General features: G+C 35.2%; 2 protein-coding genes across 3 annotated transcripts; both read right to left on the bottom strand.

Annotated features, from left to right (window-relative positions):
• Positions 1-705: 705 nt before the first annotated feature.
• LOC127806955 (uncharacterized) lies at positions 706-2,854 on the bottom strand. The gene is made up of 3 exons (XM_052344583.1): positions 2,156-2,854; positions 1,543-1,625; positions 706-1,450 (listed from the first exon to the last, which is right to left on the bottom strand). Exons 1-3 carry the CDS (start codon positions 2,735-2,737, stop codon positions 1,375-1,377), a joined length of 741 nt encoding a protein of 246 aa, XP_052200543.1. The 5' UTR covers positions 2,738-2,854; the 3' UTR covers positions 706-1,374.
• A 14,266-nt stretch (positions 2,855-17,120) lies between these two features.
• On the bottom strand, positions 17,121-20,225 carry LOC127806750 (uncharacterized). 2 transcript variants are annotated; one of them, XM_052344237.1, is made up of 9 exons: positions 20,045-20,223; positions 19,787-19,971; positions 19,505-19,695; positions 19,049-19,333; positions 18,909-18,967; positions 18,760-18,796; positions 18,474-18,545; positions 17,948-18,356; positions 17,121-17,485 (listed from the first exon to the last, which is right to left on the bottom strand). In XM_052344237.1, exons 1-9 carry the CDS (start codon positions 20,145-20,147, stop codon positions 17,213-17,215), a joined length of 1,614 nt encoding a protein of 537 aa, XP_052200197.1. In that variant the 5' UTR covers positions 20,148-20,223; the 3' UTR covers positions 17,121-17,212. The 2 variants fall into 2 exon arrangements, with proteins under 2 accessions (XP_052200197.1, XP_052200198.1); XM_052344238.1 differs by having other exon boundaries at positions 17,377-17,485; positions 17,887-18,356; positions 20,045-20,225.
• Between the last annotated feature and the right edge of the window lie 1,898 nt (positions 20,226-22,123).

Here is a 22,123-nt window from a genome sequence, read left to right as displayed (position 1 = left end):
TATGCTTTTTGGCCATATTTTTCTACTTGTTTATGTTTGATTTGTTTGCCCTTAATCGCTAGCGATAATTTGTGAAGGGCAAGCGTGGCCCCCTATGGAAATGGAAGTCGAACAACCCCCATCCCCGGTTAATGTTTGAATTCGCCCTTGGAATGGACGTCCAATCCTCAGTTCTAAAATTAAAATTGGACTGTTCTGTCCTAATCTTGGCCCAACTCTCACGACTCAATCTCGACCCAACTTCCACGGCCCAATCTTGGCTTAGCCCTGGCTTTGCACTAATCTACAGTAATATCATTGCAGACCCCATATTGGGCATCCATGTGCTTGCTCAAATCCTATCATTATTTATGGCAGATCTCATTCTCATTAATGACGAATTCCATCCACATTAACGAGGGTCTTATCCTACCACTTGGAAACCTCTACCGGCGTCGGATACTCGATCCCATCACCTGCAAACGTATGACGCATACATGTAGAAGGATTCATTTTCCTTCTATATGAATTTGCTATCTTCAGAGTTAATATATGTTCTCTTCACTGACTCATTAATATTCTGCTAATTTCTACTCTTTTTACTCATTTAAGCGTTGGAGTATTTGCAGGTGTTAACCACCTCCCATCAAATCAATCACAGTGGGCCGTGCCTCGCCGTTGCAATTTCGCCTCCCATTGTCCCTTTTGCCAAGGTGAAACAAAAAATTGAGTCAACATATTTAAATAATTATTACCTATAATAAGAAATCATATTACATATTAATAAATAATAATTTTTCTTCTCTCCTTAATCTCCTCCTGGCGCCTCAATTCCCAGAAAAACCCGAACCCTTGGGGCCCTGCCTCTTCATCCTTCTCCTCTTTTTCTCGTGTCCTTCCTTTAGTGTTCAAATTCAAACCGATCGACGACCGTCACTAACCGACATACCCGTTTCACTGCCAGTAGTCACAAGTGACCCACACCCAATACCTGTAGCCCGCCTATTCGTCCCGCCCCACCCTCCGTGAGTTTATTTTTCACTACAATCCATGTTATACGTGTCCAAGTCCAACACAACTTTGCAATAATTTTCTAATTTTTAACTTTACAATTAATTTACGTAGAATATAACATCTAAGAAAAATATATATCTCTTATAATGCAGGGGTCCAGTTATTTAATGGAATCTTCAAGTTGGTTGAACCAAATCTTTTATTTCTAATTCACATTAGGGGTCCCATAACCGCTGGTACTTGTTTTAAAAAATCTTGGAACCCTTTGTATCATTATTAGTTATTTGAATTTCGTTATCATTTGATTGGTGCCTCCCCCTCCCCTCCTTGGTCAAAAGTGGCTTTCTTTCAAAAATGTGGTCCATTCTCTTTAAAAATCAATTATTCCATATTGTTCCCAAAGTCGATTTGAACATTTTTACGAGTCCAAATTCCGCTCCAGCCGAAGACGAAACACCTGTGAACACAAACGAATAACAAAAATAGTGAAACAGTACAAAACAAATTAAAGCAATAAAAAAAAAAGAGAAAAAGGGGGAAATACTTCACCTCCAAGCAAACGAATACGTATACCACCGAGGAGGTGAGACGCATATACGCTCAAGTATACGAACGAATGTACGGTTCAATACCTACAGGGGAAGGTAATGGCAAACGTCAATCCGCGCGTCAAACGTAGCGGAGAAATTAAGCACAAAAGACGGCCACTGGTTTAGATTCTTGTTTGGAGTTTGGATTATGATCAGCATGGCAAACACAGACCCGGTGAAATCATGAAAGTAATGTTTTAACAGGATTAAGCTCGAATAAGTTCATATTTAGTGTTTTAACTTTAGGTTTTGAGGTCTATCATTATGAAGTCCAGAGTGGCTTGAGTGTCCTTGAATTGCTTTCAATGGCAGGTTTTGATCCAGATATAATTATAGGGGTATAAATATACACGCAAAACATCCCGTGATTGGATTTCAGGCTTTCGGTTACCGGAGTACACTAAAAACCAGTCCGTTCCGTCCTCCCATCAGTGAACTGTTCAGGAATTTGCCGGAATCTGAAGCCATCGGTGGCCGTACTCGTACCCACCGGCACCGCTGACGTCATCTGCCTCCGTCGCCGACGGGAAACTCGGAAAATTACGGAAAACTGAGTTTATTGATCAACGTACCATCGTCTGGACATCAACCTTGGACATCACGGAGAGACGGCTCGGCCTCGGCTGGAACGCGCCGCGCCGCCGCTGCTGGTGAGACGAAGGCCGAATCAAAGCCGCCAAGGCTCGCTTCACCAGATCGCCTTCAACGGTCCCGATCCGGACCAGCGAGTTCGTCATCGCGGACCTCCGAGCGTTGAGCCGGTTCGACGGGAACGACCCGGCTTGGTTGTTCATGTTCTTGTGCAAGCTACAGCGGAAAGACCCTGGATGAGTCGTCGGCGAGCACATACACGCACGTTTCGGACTCTTCTTCACCACCTGGTCTCGAGCCGACACGGAGATCGAGCGTCTCGGCGAAGGAGAACGGTCGAGAGAGAACCGTACGGACGGGGACGAATGAGCTGAGCCGTATAGGTTGACGCGCGTCGGAGAAGTGGGTCGCCGGAGGAATGTTGTAGAGCGGGACGAAAACGTCGAACTGGACGAAGCAAAAGCTGACGAAGAAGAAGAAGACGGCGACGTATGGTAGAATTTTCCCGAAGGAGGGGGAGATCTGAGTACCGGTCCGCTCGATCTTCGAGACGAAGCCGCCATTTCCGTTAACAGAGGAAATTAGAAGCAGAGGAAGGGAGACCGAGAAGAAAAAAAGAGACTTTCTGTAATTCCTAAAAAGCCGCGTTTGGCTCTCCAATTCGGCAAACCTAGCTCCACTCGAGCCCTCTATTTATAGCACAAGGTCGAGGCGGCTTAAGAGCTTTCCTTTTAGTCTAAATATAATCACGGCATTTAATGTGAAACCAAACAGGACTTGGGTAACCTGAAGTTAGAATCCCAAATATTAATTACCTAATGATTAAGAAACACCAATCTCCCAAAATATCCAAAGTAAATAAATTATTTTATCTTATTCTCACAAAATTAAAAATATTTAATAGGACATAATAAATATATCACGAGTTCTCATGTAATTGCTGTAAATGTATTTATTATGTACCATTAACTGTTAAATAAATAAGAATGGAACAAAAAATAGAAATTAATGGAAAAGGAAAAAGGGTGTGGAAAACTGGGAAAAGAGGAAGGAGCAGGGAGGAGGCGTCTGGGCAACGGCTTTCGGTTTGGGAGGCGGGGGCGTTGTGCGTGACACGTATGTCATCGCCACAAGATGACAGTACACTGACACACTCTCTGTCGTTTACACGTAAGGGTGTCTTTCATGGTATAATAATAATAATTATAAAAAAAAAAAAGACTGGAGCGGTCATGTGCAATCATGCACGCCGTGGCCATGTGGGCTGAGGCTATTCGTCACACTGTGTGTCTTGCTAGCTATTATTTATTTAATTCTTTTAATTTTTTAAATATTGAAACGTAATTGAACAGGTGGAAATGGGATGATGGAGAATCTGAGATTTCTTATACAAGGCCCCGGAAGATTCTGGCAAGATAGAAGGGCCAGGGGTAGAACTGACAAATTACTTTGGTTTATTTTAGTATTTTTTTAATATATTAGAAAAAAATCAAAAATTATTTTCGATTATAGAAAAATATATGTGGGGATGGCGTTGAGAAGTCGTGGAGGAGGAGGCGGGTGGGTTGCCCGTACATGGCGAAGGAGAGGTGGAAGTGAAGTGTGTGAACCAGTAAAGTCTGTAGACTCTTCGCACCGTCCTTTTTGGACATTTTCTTGGGGGGTGATATTCCTGAGAAAGTGACGGAAAATTCTGATTTTTCCGAGCACTCCCTAATCCCTATGCTTTGAATTGGCGCCGGTTGTGGTTCATTACTATTTTAGCCTCCACCAGTAAAGTCTGTAGACTCTTCTCACCTTCCTTTTTGGGCATTTTCTTAGGGGGTGGAGATTCCTGAGAAAGTGACGGAAATTTCTGATTTTTCTGAGCACTCCCTAATCCCTACGCTGGTGCCGGTCATGGTTTATCACTGTTTTAGCCTCCTCCATTCTTGGGTCGATGCCTCTTACGCAATCTTTCGTATTTATTTTTATAATTATGTAAAAAAAATAAATTATAAATTAAATATTTAATCTTCCCATTAAATTAACACTGATATATCACTTATTGGACCACTCAATTTATTCTATGAGAATTAGTCTCTTTCATTCTTAATTAAATTTTTTTCTTTGTTTTCTAAAGTTATATATTATCTATTTATAAAGTTAGACATCATACTAATTAATAGTTTAGGTGGGGGATGGTTGAAGAAGATGAGAAGTGAAAAGCAGGCAGTGAATGACCAAAACCCAACAATTAATAGAAAAGTGAAAGTGTAGGTCACGCTTTGTTAATGGCATGTATTAAGAAAGCTAAACAAGCTTTAATTAGCTCTATTGCAGGTGCACCTGCATGTAATTCTAAACTAATTACCTCTCCCCACCAAAGAAACAGCATTCTTGAAGCAAAAGATATTCCCCTAATTAATAAGCCACGACACAGATCCCTATATATTAAGGTACATGTCCTTCTTCAGGACTTGAGTTTCTGTCTGTCTGTAACGAAGATTATGCTTGATTCTGTTAACCTTTTTACTTTTTTAATTTTTGAGTATTTATTAAATAAAAGTGAAGATAATTTTCATTTTACATTGTCTCACACCATGCAAATGCGGAAGTTTAGGTGGAGACCTACCCTACTAATTAAAATATTAAGAATAATTAGGATATGACATGGTAACAAGGTGGGTTCAGGGTGGGGTGCCCTTTCATCTCCAACCACTCACCAACGCGAATGGGGACCCCCCAATTCCTTGTAAAATTAATTAAATATTTTTTCTTGTATTTATTTTATGATAATAAAATAAAAATAATTTATTTTATAATACCAAATATATATATAATTATAAATATATACATATTAAAAAGCAGGACAAGATGAGGCAGATTAACAATCCCATCCCCACCCAACCCAAAAAAATGAATGGAGTTGGCTGGAAATCAAGGTAGAACAAGTACCTGCAAAGTTCAATTTTATTTTTATTTTTTTCGAATCCCTAAGTGCATCAATAGCCTTTGAGTCCTTCTATGTCATTTCCCGTAGCAAAAAAAAGTTAAGTTTTATTCGTTCTAAGGCAATCTCCAACAGTTTCCTGAATCAATCATCATCATCATCATCAAAATTTAAAGAATCAACCCAAAAATTACACTCCAACAGCCCTCGCAATTGCCAAATTAATTCCTCAAATTTTTGACGAAGTTGAAATGGATTGCCAATTGTGGCGATTGAAATTTTAAGGACAACATCGACATCTCCTTTCCCACCATCACAAAAGCCATCAACGTTGAAAAAGGATGACATTGGCTAGAGAAAAGAAGAATCGGCCGAAAAAAAAAGGTATAGACATGGTGAAAGACAAATTGATTGCCAAATCTGATGATTGTGACGACCAACAGAGGCTACGGTGAGCGAATGAACGATCGACTATGACGAGTTGTAGAATGGCTACGACGACTCCACGATTGGCTACAATGAGAATGAGTAGAATGAGTAGTTTGTGATTTTTTCTTGAATTTTTTATTTATTATTTTGTGTATGTATATCTGATTTATTATTATTTTTTGATAATTTTATGAATTTATTATTTTATGAATATGTGTGTATTTAGTTATTAATTTGTGTATTTAATTATTAATTATGTGTAGTTAAAATTATAATAGTGAAAATTATATGTAAAGTAAAATAAATAGAATTGAAGTTTATTAATAAATAAATGAAATAGGAAGTGAGATATAGAAGAGAATATAAAATATTGTTGGAGAAGATATAATTTTTAAAATAAAATTAAAATAGAGAATAAATTATTTATAATATAATAAAAATTTGAATAAGAAAGCTTGTTGGCGATAGCATAAGATTAAAAACTAAGAAAGTATTCTCATGAATTACAATGTGATCGAACTGTTCAAGGCATTAGGCATTATTAATCTTGTTCACCAAGGAATACTCAAAGACCTTCTTATTAACATAATAATATATTGCTCATTAATTAATTTGCACAGTACCGTTGCTTGATGTTGGAAAGAAATCATTTGGTGATTAATGATTATTTATTTGTGATATGCTTAATCATGTTGAATCAAAGTCCGACTAACTAATGGTGGTGCCTTCTAATGGTACAAACAGAAAAACACATACAGCTCAATCGATGTGCACAGGTGTCACCACTTTGCACCTAATCAATTAACCAAAATCATGCAATTGATATATAATATTAAATTGATCATCTCCCTCCCTCGGTAATGGAGACAAGGTATGGTTTGGAAGGAAAGATTAGAATCCATTATTAAGATTGGATGTATCTACTTTCAAGGAACCATATTTTATAACATGGTGGTTCCAATTAATCACTATATATGTTCTTTCTTAAGCCGAAAGATTTTCCCTTTTGGAGTTAGTGAATGCTTGAATCATAATACAAAGTTGAATGAATGATGAACTTTGAAGTTCACCAAATTGTGTGTGTGTGTGTGTGTGTGTGTGTGTGTGTGTGTGTGTGGGGGGGGGGGGGGGGGGGGGGGGGGTGTCTTAAGAAAATTTAAATATCTCAAAAATTTATGAGGGTATCTTGATAAATTTGAATGATCTCGAAGAGTCTCTCAAAACAATCTCCTGAAACTTTCAGAGAGTTTTCGGAATGGTTAAAACTCAACACTACATAGTCTAAAGGCTCACTTAGAGTTTCTCAAGCCCAATTCACCCAGTGGCTCCAAAGAAACTTCAAACTCACTCGGAGGATACTCAATAAGGCATTTTTTCTTGAAGATACCTTCAAGCCATTCACCGTCACCTAATGCATCTTTCCCGGAGAGTATGAAAACTCTCTTCTGCATACCACATGTTACGTGGACCCCACTAGCAAGTGTCTATAAATAACCGTCTATCTCACGACAAATAGACCCTTTGGACCTTTCCCAATAACACACACACTTTTTCTCTCTCTCTCTCTCTCTCTCTCTCTCTCTATTTCTATGAAACCTCAATCCTGAAAAGTTAAGCTCCGGACTAGGGGTGAGCAAAAGTTCGGTTAAACTAAACTAACAGAATTGAATTGGCAAGTTTGGTCGGTTCGGTTCGATTTTTTAAAAATAGCAGTTTTGTTCGGTTATATCTTTCTTTAGAAATCGATTATTCGGTTCGATTCGCTTATTTTGATAAAAATAATCGAAAAATTGAACTGAACATCTAGCAATAACCCCCCTAGTGAACCAAACTTTGCACCCCCTTATGCGAGCTCGACATCTCATTTCTGTCTATTGTCTTCTCTTCATCCTTTTATCTCTCTATCTCTTTCTCGTCATTGCGTCTTCTCTTCTCTTCGAGCCTTTGTAGATTTGGCCGGCGGCATTGCCTCATCTCTTCGTCTCTTCTCTCTCCTTCCACCATCCCTCGCTGTCGCTGATGGCGAAGACGAAGGCTGGAGACGAAGATGAAGACGACGCCAATGATTTTTTGACAAGTTTTTTGGGTACTTTTCTTTTACATTGAAAGTTTGAAACCTATATCTACTAAATCCAACCATTAGATGCTTTTAATTTTTGGGTATGTAGGTCACCGTGGTTGGGGGAATCTGTTGATCGGTTCCGATCATTGGAATCATCGGCTGGCCAGGTGGTTGCCGGCAACAGCAAGGCCGGTCTCTTGGTTATTTTGTGTTCTAGTTCGGTTTTGGGTTTGGTTTGATTAGTGCGGTTTAGGTTTCGGTTAGTTTTGTTTGTTGGGGTTAGTTGATCGGTTCGATTCGGTTATCACATATGGTTTGATTCGGTTCGGTTCATAATTTTCAATCAGTTCAGTTTGGTTATAACTGATTGCATATCCCTACTTCGGACCATATACAACCTATCGAGAGACTACTCCCCCAAAGACTCATATTGAACATATAACACGCATACTCATATCTATTTGTATCTTTTCTTGAAGACATCAATGTCTGATTTAGACATTAAAGGGCTCGAGCGAAGAAGATCTTTGTGTGTCTGCTAATTGTCTCTGTGATGCAAACCCAATCGATATCACATCCTCGAAGATCTTTCAGATTTTGCTGAAGACTCTCCGAGACCTTCCTAACCTCTGTCCCCTGAAGACTCCTCGAAGGTGACCACCCCAAAAACTTTGAAGACTCATCCAGGGACCTTGAAGCCTTAGTTGTCTCTAACAGCGGATCGACCCTAGTCTGCGTTGACCCTCTAGTGGCACTTGGGCCTTGCTGTTTTTCCAAGGAGCTCTGCATTCACTATTCTTTAAGGGAGTGTTTGTTAACCAAGATAAGAGGGAGAAAATGTTAGATATGGGAAGCATTCCGGATGTTTGGGTATTTCCAACGTGTTTGTTAACCTTATCTGACCATTTCTATAAAAGGCCTCACGTGACCTCTTATCTTCCTCTTTCAAGATAAATTTATCCGACCTCCCCCTCGGATAAATTTATCTTGCTCTTTCAAGATAAGGCTGAATTACTTATCTGCCCCTTGTAAGATAATTAATGCCATTTAGTGCATTTTAAAGATTTAAATTTATTAAAAAATCTTATTTATTTAACTCTTATAATTAATATTTTTTAATATATTTTTAAATTATTATATGTTTTGACAATTTTTAAAATTTAAATGACATTATTCATTTCATTGATTTTTAAAATTTAAATTTCTCACTCTATATATATTTTATTTAACTATTTTCAACTCTTTTTAAATTTATTTTTAACATGAATTCGAAAAATAAAATATTATTTTTAATTTTAATCTTAAATTTTTTGACAATTCATATTAATCATAAAATACTATTTTAATCATAAATTTGATAATAGGGATATTTTGGTAAAAAAAACCCTTATCTTGGTGCTTATCATATGTATTAACAAACACGTGAAAAGAAAAAATACAATTATCAGTGGATTCTAAAAAAATTAACAAACAATCTGATAGAAATCTTGAAATGCTTCCCGGCCTTATCTTGATCATTCTATATCTTGGTCCGGAAAGCATCCCAATCTTATCTTGATACTACCTTATCTTGCTCATTTTAACAAACGCCACCTAAAAAAATAAATTTAATTATTATATTTTAATAACAACAAATTAAGATACATGTTGAGCAAAGGGTACTAATGCATAAATAAAAATTTTATGAAAAATTCAATCACAATATAATAATATAAGTGACATGAGAGTTGATATTCCTATATAAAAATTTAATTTATACACCAAATATAATAGAAAAAAATATGGTGGATTCCTCTGTCCTTTAATTATGGGGAAACAAAATTCTATAGTAGTGATCTATAATTAAAAAAGATATCACTAATATATCATCCAATCAAATAATGGCATTATATATATATATATATATATAAATTCTCAACAAATTTCATATTCATGCATGTCCCAAAATCTTCCAAAGCTTTGCAAAGATTGCTTGGGTTTTACACAAAGCAACATGGGCTGTGAGCTTCCACTACTCAAAAAGAAAAGAGAATTGTGAAAATTCGTTGATTATAAAGAAACTCCATGGAAAGAGATGAGGAATATAATAATTTGAAAAAGCCAAGCAATTTGTTGTCTATATGAAAACAGGAAAGCAAGCGCTAATATGGAGTTGGGGGACAGTTGGCAACCCTTGGTTTTATTTTATGGTCCTAATTAACTAAATGTGTGATGGTTAATGCACCACTAATTAAATGTGTTGGTTAATGAGTCCTAATTTACTGCATGATGACTGGACTGGGCCTCACTGACCAGATACCATCTCAAATCTTCCTTTCAAACACCAAACAGAGAATAGCAAAGCAGATTTAAGCTTTTAATATTCTTTCTTCTTCAGAGACAATTATAAAAGCGTAATGAATTAATCTATATATATTCAACTAGCTAGCATGCATGATTTGTGAACGATTATTTAATAGTTTCTTTATCGATTAAAAGAACAATAATGTAATGAAGACTGATGTCATTAAATTGAAGGAAAGGAATGGTCCTAATTGTAAGTGTCAAAAGGCTGCATCCGATTCTAGAACTTCTTTGACGCCAAGCGCGTTTCATCAATATCTTAATGCTTAGAATCTTCTTTAGCATCGTCCTTTTATTCTTATATATGAAATCTTATAATATAGTATATATATAATATTGATTCCCCTTTAATCAAATATACTTCTTTTTTATTCATTTTTCTTAAAGTTATAAGGACCGCCTATGTACTTAAAAAAAGAAAACTTACAATGACTGCTTCAAGAGGAATTAAGCTTTATACCCTCTTGATGCATGCTCCTATGGAGTCCATTTAATCAAAGTTAAGCCCATACTTTAATCACTATAAGCCTACAAATTAGTGTAGTTTAATTAGTTCGCCTTCCATATTGATTTCTCCCTACCTTCTACCCTTGACTCATGTCGGGAATTATTTTTTTGTTTTACTATATGATTAAAAAAATACATCTCTTTTCATAACTTAAAGAACACATTTTCTCAACAACAATAACAATTAATAGAGTTGGCCCCACCAACTCAATTAAGACTCATAAAACTTAAACTTTAAGATATTAATTTATTTAAGTTCGTTCAAACTCATAAAATTTATTTGAAATTAATTTAAAACTCATTTAATAAGAATGATTTAATATCGTGTATTGAGCTTAAACATTACGAGTTTCTAAATAAACATTCTTAAGTTTTATTTTTTAAGTTAACTTACTCGAGCTCGATAAAATTTTAAATAAATAAACTTAAGTTTTTATGATTTCAATTCATTTACAACTTTAGTCCACGACATGAATTGTAAATTTTTAATTATTTTTATTTAATTTAATGTATAAATCGTATTCACGAGTATATGTTATGTGAAATAAGGAAAAAAGATTTGGAAGTATAAGGCAACATGCGGACTTGGCCAACGGGTTTGATTTTGAGAAATTGACTTAGTCAATAACGTGGAAGCTGACCAAGCTAATGGCATGCATCCACCTAAGGAATAGTAATTAGGAGTTTGATTTGAAACAATACATAGTCTATACGTAATTTAAGTCATAGCAACATCCCCTCCACATGGTGGGGAGCCAATGAAGCTTGAGGCCCATTGAAGGCATTCAATTGTCGACTTAGCCATGGCCCATATAGATGGATGCTTCTCATACATATAGCTAGCGTCTAGGTCAAGGGTCGCGCCCATCTTTTCTTTCTAATTTACTATTTGACTCTTAGCCTTTAATTAATTTCTTAGCATTTAATCTGTCTCATTGTCGGCCCGGCCATGAGGTTTTCTTTTTTGACATTGAAATATGTAATTTATAAATTTAGATTTGTTGTTTGATAAAGTGAAAGTGATCAAGTAATTGTGATTTTTCCATGAGATGTCTCTTTCTTTTTTATTTTCTGCATGAAATAGATTCTACCCAAAAAGCATAAATTGGAGGTTCCTTCGGCCATAAGACATGAATGCAAATCAAATTAGATCGGCCGGTCTCATCGATTTAATCGTGAAGTAGTTTTATTTAGACTTTTAATATTTAGGGATCCATTCCATTAGTTGACTAATTTTGTCTAATACCTAAAATCAAATAAAGAAAAATTGAGTGCGTGTAGTGGTGTGCAAAACCCTAAACCGTTAAAAAAAAAAAAATCATAAAAACTATATCTACCAAATAAACCAAACAAATAAAATAAAAAATCGAACACATTGAAATAATTTTTGACTTTACTATTATCACCAACCGCTGAATCAGTTGATGATTCTAATGATCAGAATCAATCATTGGATTCTCTTTAGTCTCGGTGGTCCATATATCTAAAAATGAGTTTAATCTAATAATTAATTTTTTTATAAATTTAAAATTAATTTTATTATCAAAATTTGTATTTATGGAAAAACGTCACCGACCACTATCCGTGGAGAATTCAAATGATTATTAGTGACTATTAGATTAGCGTTGGCTTAGTAATCCATACACTCAAAAATTAAAAAGATTTAACGGTTGAATTTTAGTAGATTTAGATTTTAATGTTTATAATACCCACTCTATTTGTGTGTGTATATATACTAGAAAACTAAGAAATTCACTAGAAATATTACCGAAGGAGTTGAAGCCCATATGCCGTAAACCACTTAAGGAAACAGAGACGTGATTTGAGGCAATGGTATTTGCCGATGTGGTGTTGATGGGTGAGTATGGTGGTGTGAATCATGTAATGAAGCCAGTGATTTGCGATTGGAGAAAACAATAAAGAGATACTAGTAGCGATGGGAACAAGGTTGGTTGTCATCATTGTCAGAGGTAAAGATGAAGGGTTGGTTGTTGGGAACTTGGGATCAGTCGGAGACGAAGGGCAAGGGTCAAAGGCGAATTGATGAAGAGGAAGGCAAAAGGACTGAAGGATTGATTTGATTGATTATTCTATTATTCTGCTCTTCTTTTATTGTGGGCCAAAAACAATATCATTCTGTAACTTCAATCAATGGTTATTTAAGTTATTTTCAACACACAAATTAAATTGAAATGGATTTAACTAAAAAATTTTATAAAAAAAGACAAATTGAGTCGACAATTTTAATTGATTTGGTTCAACAATTTCAATTAATTAAACTGAAATGTCGAACCAATTAACAGAACAAATCAGACCTCGTGGAGCCGCCTACAAAATTTTTCTTCTTCTCCTATCAGATCTTGGCTTCTTCTACACAAACTCGGCCTCATCAAGGATGTTTGTTTCACCATTTTTCAACAAATTTGTTACCTTCCCTCACTTGATGTGTAAGTGATTCTGGTCACTTCTTCCTTCTCTGCCTATACATATATACATATATATGAACTCATTTCTAATAAGATAATACTGATTCGTTGATTACGTACGCAACTATGTATATAATTATACATATACGTGAATGTATATGCTGCCTAATTAAGTATATATATGTATGTGTAGTTATATATATATATAATTAATTAATCATAGTATTATATGTACATATATACAAACCAGTTCTGATTAAACCAAAAGAGTGTTTTGATTTTGATTTTTTTTTTTAATTTTACATCATAATTTTAATTAAAAAAATCCAACATTAGTTCGACTATAATTGCACCTCTAAACCTGTAAACTTCTTTTCTTTTCGAATTGATGACCAATCCAATTATAAAAAATATTGCCCATTTTTATTTCAAGCGAAACAAAAATTATAATTAATTATAAACTAACATAAAAAGAATTGACAGAATCCTATTGATTTGTTTGGCTTTACCCTAACGTGAAACAAAGGACTTCGCTCACAGAATCACTCAGATACACGCATCAAAGTCAAAATTTGATCTTCCCAACAGCTTCTAATATATATATATATATATATATATATACACACACACACACACACAATCACACACATCATCATTATCAAACTGTAAGAAGTAAGATCTTGTGAAAGCAAGAAAGATCAATCCATGGAAATTCCAAAACTAGATATATATGAGAATCTTATACAGATGTTCATGAAACTGCAACTCCATTTCTGTCACCATTCCCCAAACAAAACCTGGTTGGCTTCGGCTTGAAATACCTTCTCCTCTGCAGATCATGGCTCGAAGGTTTGATGATGTGGAAGAGAAACGCCTTCAGTGAATTTGCCTTCGCCATCGCCGCCATTTTCCAGTGGGTTGATGCGGTGGGATCATGATTGGCGGTTGATCGGCAAGGAGCCCGGTGGAGGCTGCACCGGAAAGACCCCGGGTGGGTGGTCGGAGAGCACAGGCATGGCCGGGAAGTACAGGGATGTGGCCTTGGATTCACTGATGCGGCGGCTTCTCTGGAAGGCATGGAAGAGTTTCAAACGGAGCGATCAACCAAAAGGCTTGTTTTGTTCTGTTGGGTTAGCAAACCAGCGCGACGTTGCAGTTTGTGGGCTTATATAGCCTCAGTAGTCTCGGGCTCTAATTTCCAATTTTAACCTTTGCCCCCACCAAGTTGATGGAAATTAACCCAAATTTTTCTAATACTAAGAATGAGCAATCATCTTCTAAGACTTTAATTTTAACTAACTACGGCAACTATAAACTAAGCCAACCCTTAGAAAGAGGACGGGCTATGATAATTTTATAATTCTTAATTACCTTACTATTAGTTACAAATTCAAGTTGTAAAATTATCTTAAGATTGATTAAAATTTTATATACCCTTGTGTTGACTTCGTCCACTGAGGGCATAATAGTATTCTTGACCGGAACATAATTTTAGTATTTGAAGTAACTTGAAAGTTGCTCTCAACCAAGGATTATATTATTTTTATCTTTTTTTTTAAAAATTTTAACTTTAATATTTTGGTTAATGAAATTGAAGGCTGTATAAGTATTGGGTGCAAAATAAATAACCCATCAAGCATTTGATACTCTAATAAGAACTCTAATTAATTACTTTTAACATTTTTATCATATTTTCTTGATAAAAATTTTGACAAAATAATATTTATTATAAAAGGAAGTAATTTTCTTTTTAAGAGTATGTATAGATTAAAAAGAAAAATCGCAAGTAGTTGAAGATGACAGTGACCAAGTACCCTATAACCTTGTAAGACGCCAATTAAACATTACAAAATCAAGTGGTACAACCTTTTGGGCATGTTGGTAGTGACCCTTGAACCACTTTTTAATCCTTCACTCCAGAGAATTACAACTGTCCCTTTAGCTGCGCCATTCATCTTCAGTTGATCAATTTCGTTTCACATCTCCAGAGACTTTTTGATGGCAAGTTTATCCTATTATCTTTAATCCAATAAATTACTATATGTTATACAGTTACGTGTACGATATTTATTATTTAATGGTCGAGATAAGTGACAAGCACTATACTTTTATGCAAAAGACAGATCATAGTAATATTTATTATATAGTTTATCAAGAGTTTTATATTATTTTGACTGTTACCATAAAAAATATCATCTTGACAGTATTCTAGAAACTCTTTAAAAAAAAAAAAAAATACTATATGGATTATGGTGATGATAACGTTGATTATGATTTGGACAAAGACTCATCGATTAGTGATTACAGCCTCTTGAGATCTGGTTTTTGGTAATATCTTTAGTTAGACGGCCTGCTTTAACCTTTATTTAAAAAAATATTATTATTAATAATAATAATCGATCAGTTTTTGGGTTAAGTTTCACTGATACACTCATATACTTTTATTTTTTCCCACCAATAGGGTTGCCAAATGAGAGATTTTGGAACATCAAAGCTGATTTCGGTGACAAGAATGGGAGGTAACAACACTTACAAAACATTTCGATAGTGAAGTAAGCAAGGGATTAAGTTGGCAAGGTGTCAATAATTTGAAAAGAACATACTTTGACATGTACGTGAGCAAGCTTATTTAGATAGAGGGAAGAAAGGGTTTCCTGATATGTGGGCATACCTTTGAGTGTTATAGCAGGATGGTACACTATTTGGCGTCGACAAGGCTCTTTGACGGAGGTGTGGTGTCGACAGGACCCTCATTAAATGCTGATAAAAATTATTGTGAGCGTATGAGTGTTGTAGGTATGAAGGTGATGATGATCACTACTGACAGATACAAGGCTGAGATTGAGCCAGGAAGACTATCTCTATTGAATTGGGTTCGATTGGGGTAGCACGGTCCAACTTTTATCTTTAATGTGGCAAAAATATTATGTAATTATATATTGGACACTTATAAAATTTCACTAAATTATATCAGTTAGATAATTATATATAATGTAAATTTAACTAGGAAGGAATCTAGTATAATTTTGAAAATTAAAATTAGTCAATTTAATTTTAAAACATTTAGAATAATCTCAATATTTATACCAAATTTCATAAATATTGAACTTAATTTACTCTATAAATGATTTTGATAAGTCTATATATCGTTAGATATGTCTTCATATATAAAATTAAATTTGTACGACCTTATTTATTTATCTTACAAGTGCCCTTATACCATATCATTTCAATTGAAGAAAGAGAATTTTAATATTCTGCGACGGAGAAAAATTGACTTAATTTATATAAACAAAAATTTTATTTAGTTAAGGGGGTGTTTGGCTTAGCATTTTGACCACTTATAAGTTATTGATGAAATTTAAATGCTGCATAATTTATTTAGCTACACGTTTATTAAAATTAAAGAATTTAAACGTTGTCTAATTTAAATGCTATTTGATAGTGTTTTAGAAAAACTCATCTCCATTTTCTCTAGAATGTTATACATAGCTTTTAGAGTTGACCAAATATTTTACAATTTTGTCGTTCAACAATTATGATACTTTCAACCTTATCCCTATACCCTTTATCGCTTTGCCTCTCTCTCTTTCGTTGCCTCCATCTCTATCTCCTTCTCCATTATTGCCTCTAGCTCCATTATCATCGTCGCCTCATCGTAGTCATCGCCTCTAGCGCCGTCTCCTTTCGTCGCCTCCATCATAGCCTCTAGCCCCATCATTGTTGCCACCTCATCGTGTTCATCACCTCCATCTCCATAGCAATTGCCAAGTCCATCACCAATTTCATTGCGACTGTTGTCTCCATCCCTGCTTTTCTCTCTGTATTTTTATATTTTATATGTATTTTAAATAAAATATATATATTTAACATATAAAACATATATATATATTTATATTTTAATATTTCAAAATATATATTTAATATTTTTTATAAATTAAATTTAAATTTAAACATAAAATATTATATTAATATATTTTTAATAATTATATATAATTTATTAACATGATAACATCAATTTATAATTTATTTTTATTAAAAATTAATATTTTTATAAATTTTATTTGTATTATTCAACAATATATCTATTTTAATCTTTTTATTAAGATATGATAGTTTATCAATTTTTTAAATTAAATATATAATTATATAAATGATAAGTTAAATTATATTTATTCAAATATATTATTAAGTTAAATGCTAATCATCTTTCAAGTTTTACATAACTTTTAACTTGAAAGGCTTGCAACCATCTTAAAAAACGAAAGGCCAAACGTTCTTGTAGCTGCGACAGCGTGCGCGCACACACCGCATCAGGCTTGAAAATTAAGCTTGAAATTCAACTTCCATGGCCCCTCCTGAATGCTTTCTGGGTGCGTCTTCGTCGTCTTCGTTGCGGCGCATAGACCACCCACAATATCAACGACAGCATTAGCGCCGCCGCCACCGCTGCGAACGCACTGTAAGTCCATTTGGCCGATCTCCTCATGTCCGGACAGTGATTCTTACTTACATCGGCGATCGTCTCCCACAAGAATGTCGAGTCTGCAAGTCCAACTAGAAACGGACCGTACTTATGCAACCCATAGCTGATGTTCGCTGCCGCCGTCACCTTGTCGATCATAATCCACATTGATTAGTATTTATCCACTAAATTGCTACTTATCTCAATATTAAATAATGGCATGGGACGATGCAGAACCAAGTCAGGCCCAAATAATTAGCGAAAACAATGCTTTAACTTCAACTTACAATTTAATTTCAATACTAGATGGTAAGTTAAAAATAAGATGGTAAGAATATGTTACCACAAGTTATGGCCATCTCACTGCCCAATTTATCTATTTTTTATATGTCATTGTTTAATGAGAAATATTAATGGAAAATTATAATTTATCATTGAAATTATATGTAATTATTGAAAAATAAAAAATATTATTATAATTTGTTTTTTTAACCACGAACTTATTTGAGTTATAATTATATTAAGAATTAAGAATATGAGTTAGTCACCTTAATCTCACCGTAGTTACAATCAAGATCTATTTTTGGTGTATTTTGTTCTTACACACACCTGACGGTAAGTACTTGGAGTTAACCGGCCGGGCGTAGTGCAAATGCCGGACGGCGAAGCCTGGCAAATGTAGTTTTTCCAGACCTGCGGTGCGTTCTCCAGGCCCACTTCGGCGCCGGCACATTGCTGGTCGGTGAGGTTGAGATCTAAGGGATTGCAGAGAACCGGTACCGGGGGACCAGACTGATTGAAGTATAGAGGGCCGGCTTCGGGCGGCAAGTTGGAGTTGTAGGCGGTGGCGATGGCGAAGTTAGTTGCATTGACGAGGGCAAAGGTGACGGCTTTCGTCCCCGTCAGGATGTCTCTGGTGAAGTTCTCGTTTGCTCTTGGGATTATGTCTTCAATGGCGGAATTGGCCGTTGGGTTCTGAAGCCACTCCTCCATCGCAACGCATGTATCTGAAACTGCACTGATAGAAAGTGAAGAAGATGAAACGATAATGAGAACACCATCTGTTTAATTAGTTTATGGAGAATTAATAACAATTGAAATTACCATTAAATTGTTGGTATTTCAGGCAGCTTACTTATGAACAAGGAGAAACATGCCGCTCATGATGAATGCTCCTACAACAGCAATCCATCCGAAGATCATCAAGCTGCAGTTGTCAGTGGTTACAAGCATTATATTGATGATGAGCAGAGGTTAGAACTTAAGAAACCATGTAAATGCCATTTGGACAATGCTGAGTGACAGACTATATAATACATCATCGTTGAGTGTCACATAGAGTGTGAGCCCGTCTCCAAATAACAATATTTCCGTTTTAATAGCTTCATATATTTAATCTTCAGAATTCGTATCGTACTTACAAGTCCACGCAACATTGCAATCCAAGAATGGAAAGTACTGCAAGAAACAGCCAACAATAGTAGCATTAGAATTGAAACGAGATAATGAGAGACGAAAAATTAGAGCACTTGAAGTTATTCAATCTTGGAACGGAGAGATGAATCCTTACGGAATCCGAGAACAGCCAAAATGAGAGCAACAGTCGCCGCATAAGCTATGGCAACCCTCCTGGGACCAGATCATTCAATGTCATCAAAAATATTGTTTCATTCACAAGAAGAAATGATAGCCATAGAGCAAAGTAATTACAAAGGAACTAGGAAATTGTGGATGTTATTCGCTGTGTTCTGAGTCACATTCCTGAAATTGTCGATGAGAAGATTGACCTCTTTCTGATCATCATCTATGTTTGCCTGCAATTCTTGGGGCAATGCCACCTCCCCCACCGCAATGTTCTTAGCATCAAACAGATAATTAATCACATTACCGAGGTTTTCGATGACCGTGTCGGTCCGTTTCAGAAGATAATCGGTTAAATTGGTCACGCTGGTTAGAAACTTGCCCTGGCCACCGTAAAGTGAGACGCTTCCGGTTCTGCATGTTAGAGTGAAGACATACAAATTTAACAGTGATTCAATATCAATAGATATGTCTTGTCTACGATATCTAACAACCTATAGTACGAAGCAGCATTAGATCGACGTTGAAAACCTAAACTCTCTATTTGCAGAGATAAAACTGAAAACCCGAGAAGAATGGAATTACATCGTAGTAGCTGAGAAGAGAATGAGGAGAGTGAGGGAGAGAGCAAACGCGGTTTGGGAATAGCCAAGAGCCTTTTTTTGGGGGCAGCAACAGAAGCAGCGACGCAAGCAGATGCAACAGAGGCACATTCCAAACATGAGGAACCAAACTCCGGCGATGATAAACATCGGAGCTGCCGAAAATGCCATCGACTGCAATTGCAGAAATTAAACTTTGAAATACAGCCATCAAAAGATATGATAACACAGAAAAGATACAAATTTGAAGGGGCAATTAACATACAGATAAGTAATGTTGATTGGTGATATTCCATCCGCCATTGTAGTAGTTCAATCCGTTCAAGGGGTCTCTCCTATGGGTCCTATTGGCTGCCAATACCAGAGTTGCAGAATCATCCGAAGCTTTGCCGAGAAACCTCGCTGAATTCAATTTGGGGAGGCCGCTAAATCCTCTCTCGTTGATGAACTCTGAAGCCAAACATTGATTCGTTCAGAAGGTTGAAATGGAAATTGAGAAAAGAGAAACAGGTGGGGACGATACCTGGAAGAGGGGAATGCTGGGGGTCAAGAGACGATCCATGAGAGAAGGAAATTAGAGAGGCTGAGCTGAGGAAGAGAAGGAAAAGCAACGATGGGTTTGGCATTTTGGCATATTCTCTCTCTCTCTCTCCCTCCCTCTCTCTCTCTGGTTTTAGGTTGGGAGAGAGGGAGAAATGGGTGGGAGATGGAAGAGTCGTATTTATAGTATTGATGAGCTTTGTGATATCTTTGGCCTTCTAAGTTTACGGTTTTTGCAGATGATTCATTGGCATCTCTATGGACTTAGTGTTCCCTAACTTTACCGAAATATCCCCTGCTTAGATCCTTATTGTACTCTTCTTCTTCTTCTTCTTCTTCTTCTTCTTCTTCTTCTTCTTCTTCTCACAATTAGTTCCCTAATTGGCATCTCCATGAATGGAAATTGGGCAGGACAAGAGCGGGTTTTGCTCACTTTTATCTACAACTCTTTGCATCTGTTCTCACGTTTGATTGGGAACAAAATTTTCACCATATTTTGTTTTCAGAGGAAAATGGAAATTCTTAATTCACTTAATCATTAGTATTGTAAAAAATAGATCAAACTAGAAAAGTTCATAACTTATTCAATTAAGAAAAAATAAAAGTCCCACCAAAAATCAACTAATTTTTAGTTAAAATAGAGAATCCAATAAAGTCTAGTAGACTTAGTAATCTATCATTCTGAAAAGATAAGATACAAATCAAAGTATGAGTATACAAATTCATACACCCAAAACAACACCATCCATTTATCAAAATTAACACGGAATATTATAATATTTTTTATTGTTTGGGCAAATAACAACTATTGTTATTGATATATAATTCAACCCTGATTAGTTTAGTCTAAACTAATGTGGTGCTTTTAAGTGAATTTTTGTTTTAAAATTAATTGTTTGATTATACCCAAGGACTTGTCATATTATATCAAAATTTATTTTCTCTTTATTTCTCTCTTAATTAGTTGTTCTTCATTGACCATCTTGTCAGTTAGGAAATGAGGCTTTGAATTAAATGGCTTAGCAAATGCATCAAGAAATTAAGAGAAGAATGGAAGAGGATCGATGGATAAGGGAAAGTATTGCTGGGGTGGATATATTTCCATTTGAGTTGATATAAAAAAGAAATTGCATCATATATACAAAAAGATACTTAAAATTTTTTTGATACATAAGATGGATAGATGGAATTAAATGCAGGTGATAAACTCTCATTAAGTTTTAACATTGTGGCAATGCAAAAAAATCTTTATCTCCACACTATTTTAACTTAGGATAGACCAATTTCTTGACATGTACTCAAAATAAATATTCTTGGATCAATTTTAATACTATCGCTCGTCAAACTATAAGTCTCCATTTAAGAATGTATGCTAATTTAAAATTAACCAATTTTTAAATTCATGAAATTAAGTGATACATCCAAACCATCGTTAACAACTTACTAATATATTAATAGTGATGAGTGTCAAGGATTTTTATACTAATATGCTAATAGGGAGCGTCAAATATGTCTAAATAATATTCTTGATCTCTCTTCTAAATGTTCTCAATTTTATTGCCAAATATATATTAGAATTAGGCTAGCTTGAACATCTATATCGACAAATTCTTTTTCTTTTTTATTTTATTTTTTAAAGTCAATTGATTCCATATACCAAATAAGCCTAATTAATAAGCCTAATTTATGGGAAGAAATTAATAAGCCTAATTAAGGCAAAGGAAAATAATAATAATAATAAAGATAGAATTAATCGGTGATACAAATCTGGTACTCTTACCATGGAGTAATTCTACTAAATATGTAATAGGCTAATTAATTAATGGCAGCCTTATCAACCTATTTCTTATGAGCTTTCTACACAACAATTCTACATAGATTTCATTTTCCTTTCTAACAAATTCTCACTCACTCCTCATCCCCTTGTAAATCAAGGGAGGTCACATTAACAACTACTGTAACATATTTCTAAGGTAGCATTTCATGACTATTGAAGCTTCAACCTCTCAATTCAATTACCTAGAGGTCTTAGTTGATTCTGTTTCATCATATGCTTATTTGC

This window comes from Diospyros lotus, chromosome 7, assembly GCF_014633365.1.
Source record: "Diospyros lotus cultivar Yz01 chromosome 7, ASM1463336v1, whole genome shotgun sequence".
Classification (NCBI taxonomy): Eukaryota; Viridiplantae; Streptophyta; class Magnoliopsida; order Ericales; family Ebenaceae; genus Diospyros; species Diospyros lotus.
This window is presented reverse-complemented; position numbering and strand designations above follow the sequence as displayed.

What these genes read in the sequence shown, in the direction of transcription:
- LOC127806750 (XM_052344237.1), bottom strand. Translation starts at nt 20,147, where the DNA reads ATGCCAAACCCATCGTTGCTTTTCCTTCTCTTCCTCAGCTCAGCCTCT. An exon ending in CTCTTCTCAGCTACTACGAT is followed by an intron (nt 19,334 to 19,504) that starts GTAATTCCATTC and finishes TCTAACATGCAG; the next exon opens with AACCGGAAGCGTCTCACTTT. An exon ending in CTCCAAGTACTTACCGTCAG is followed by an intron (nt 17,486 to 17,947) that starts GTGTGTGTAAGA and finishes ATGATCGACAAG; the next exon opens with GTGACGGCGGCAGCGAACAT.
- LOC127806955 (XM_052344583.1), bottom strand. Translation starts at nt 2,737, where the DNA reads ATGGCGGCTTCGTCTCGAAGATCGAGCGGACCGGTACTCAGATCTCCC. An exon ending in AGGTTGATGTCCAGACGATG is followed by an intron (nt 1,626 to 2,155) that starts GTACGTTGATCA and finishes CTTCCCCTGTAG; the next exon opens with GTATTGAACCGTACATTCGT. An exon ending in ACGTATTCGTTTGCTTGGAG is followed by an intron (nt 1,451 to 1,542) that starts GTGAAGTATTTC and finishes TTGTGTTCACAG; the next exon opens with GTGTTTCGTCTTCGGCTGGA.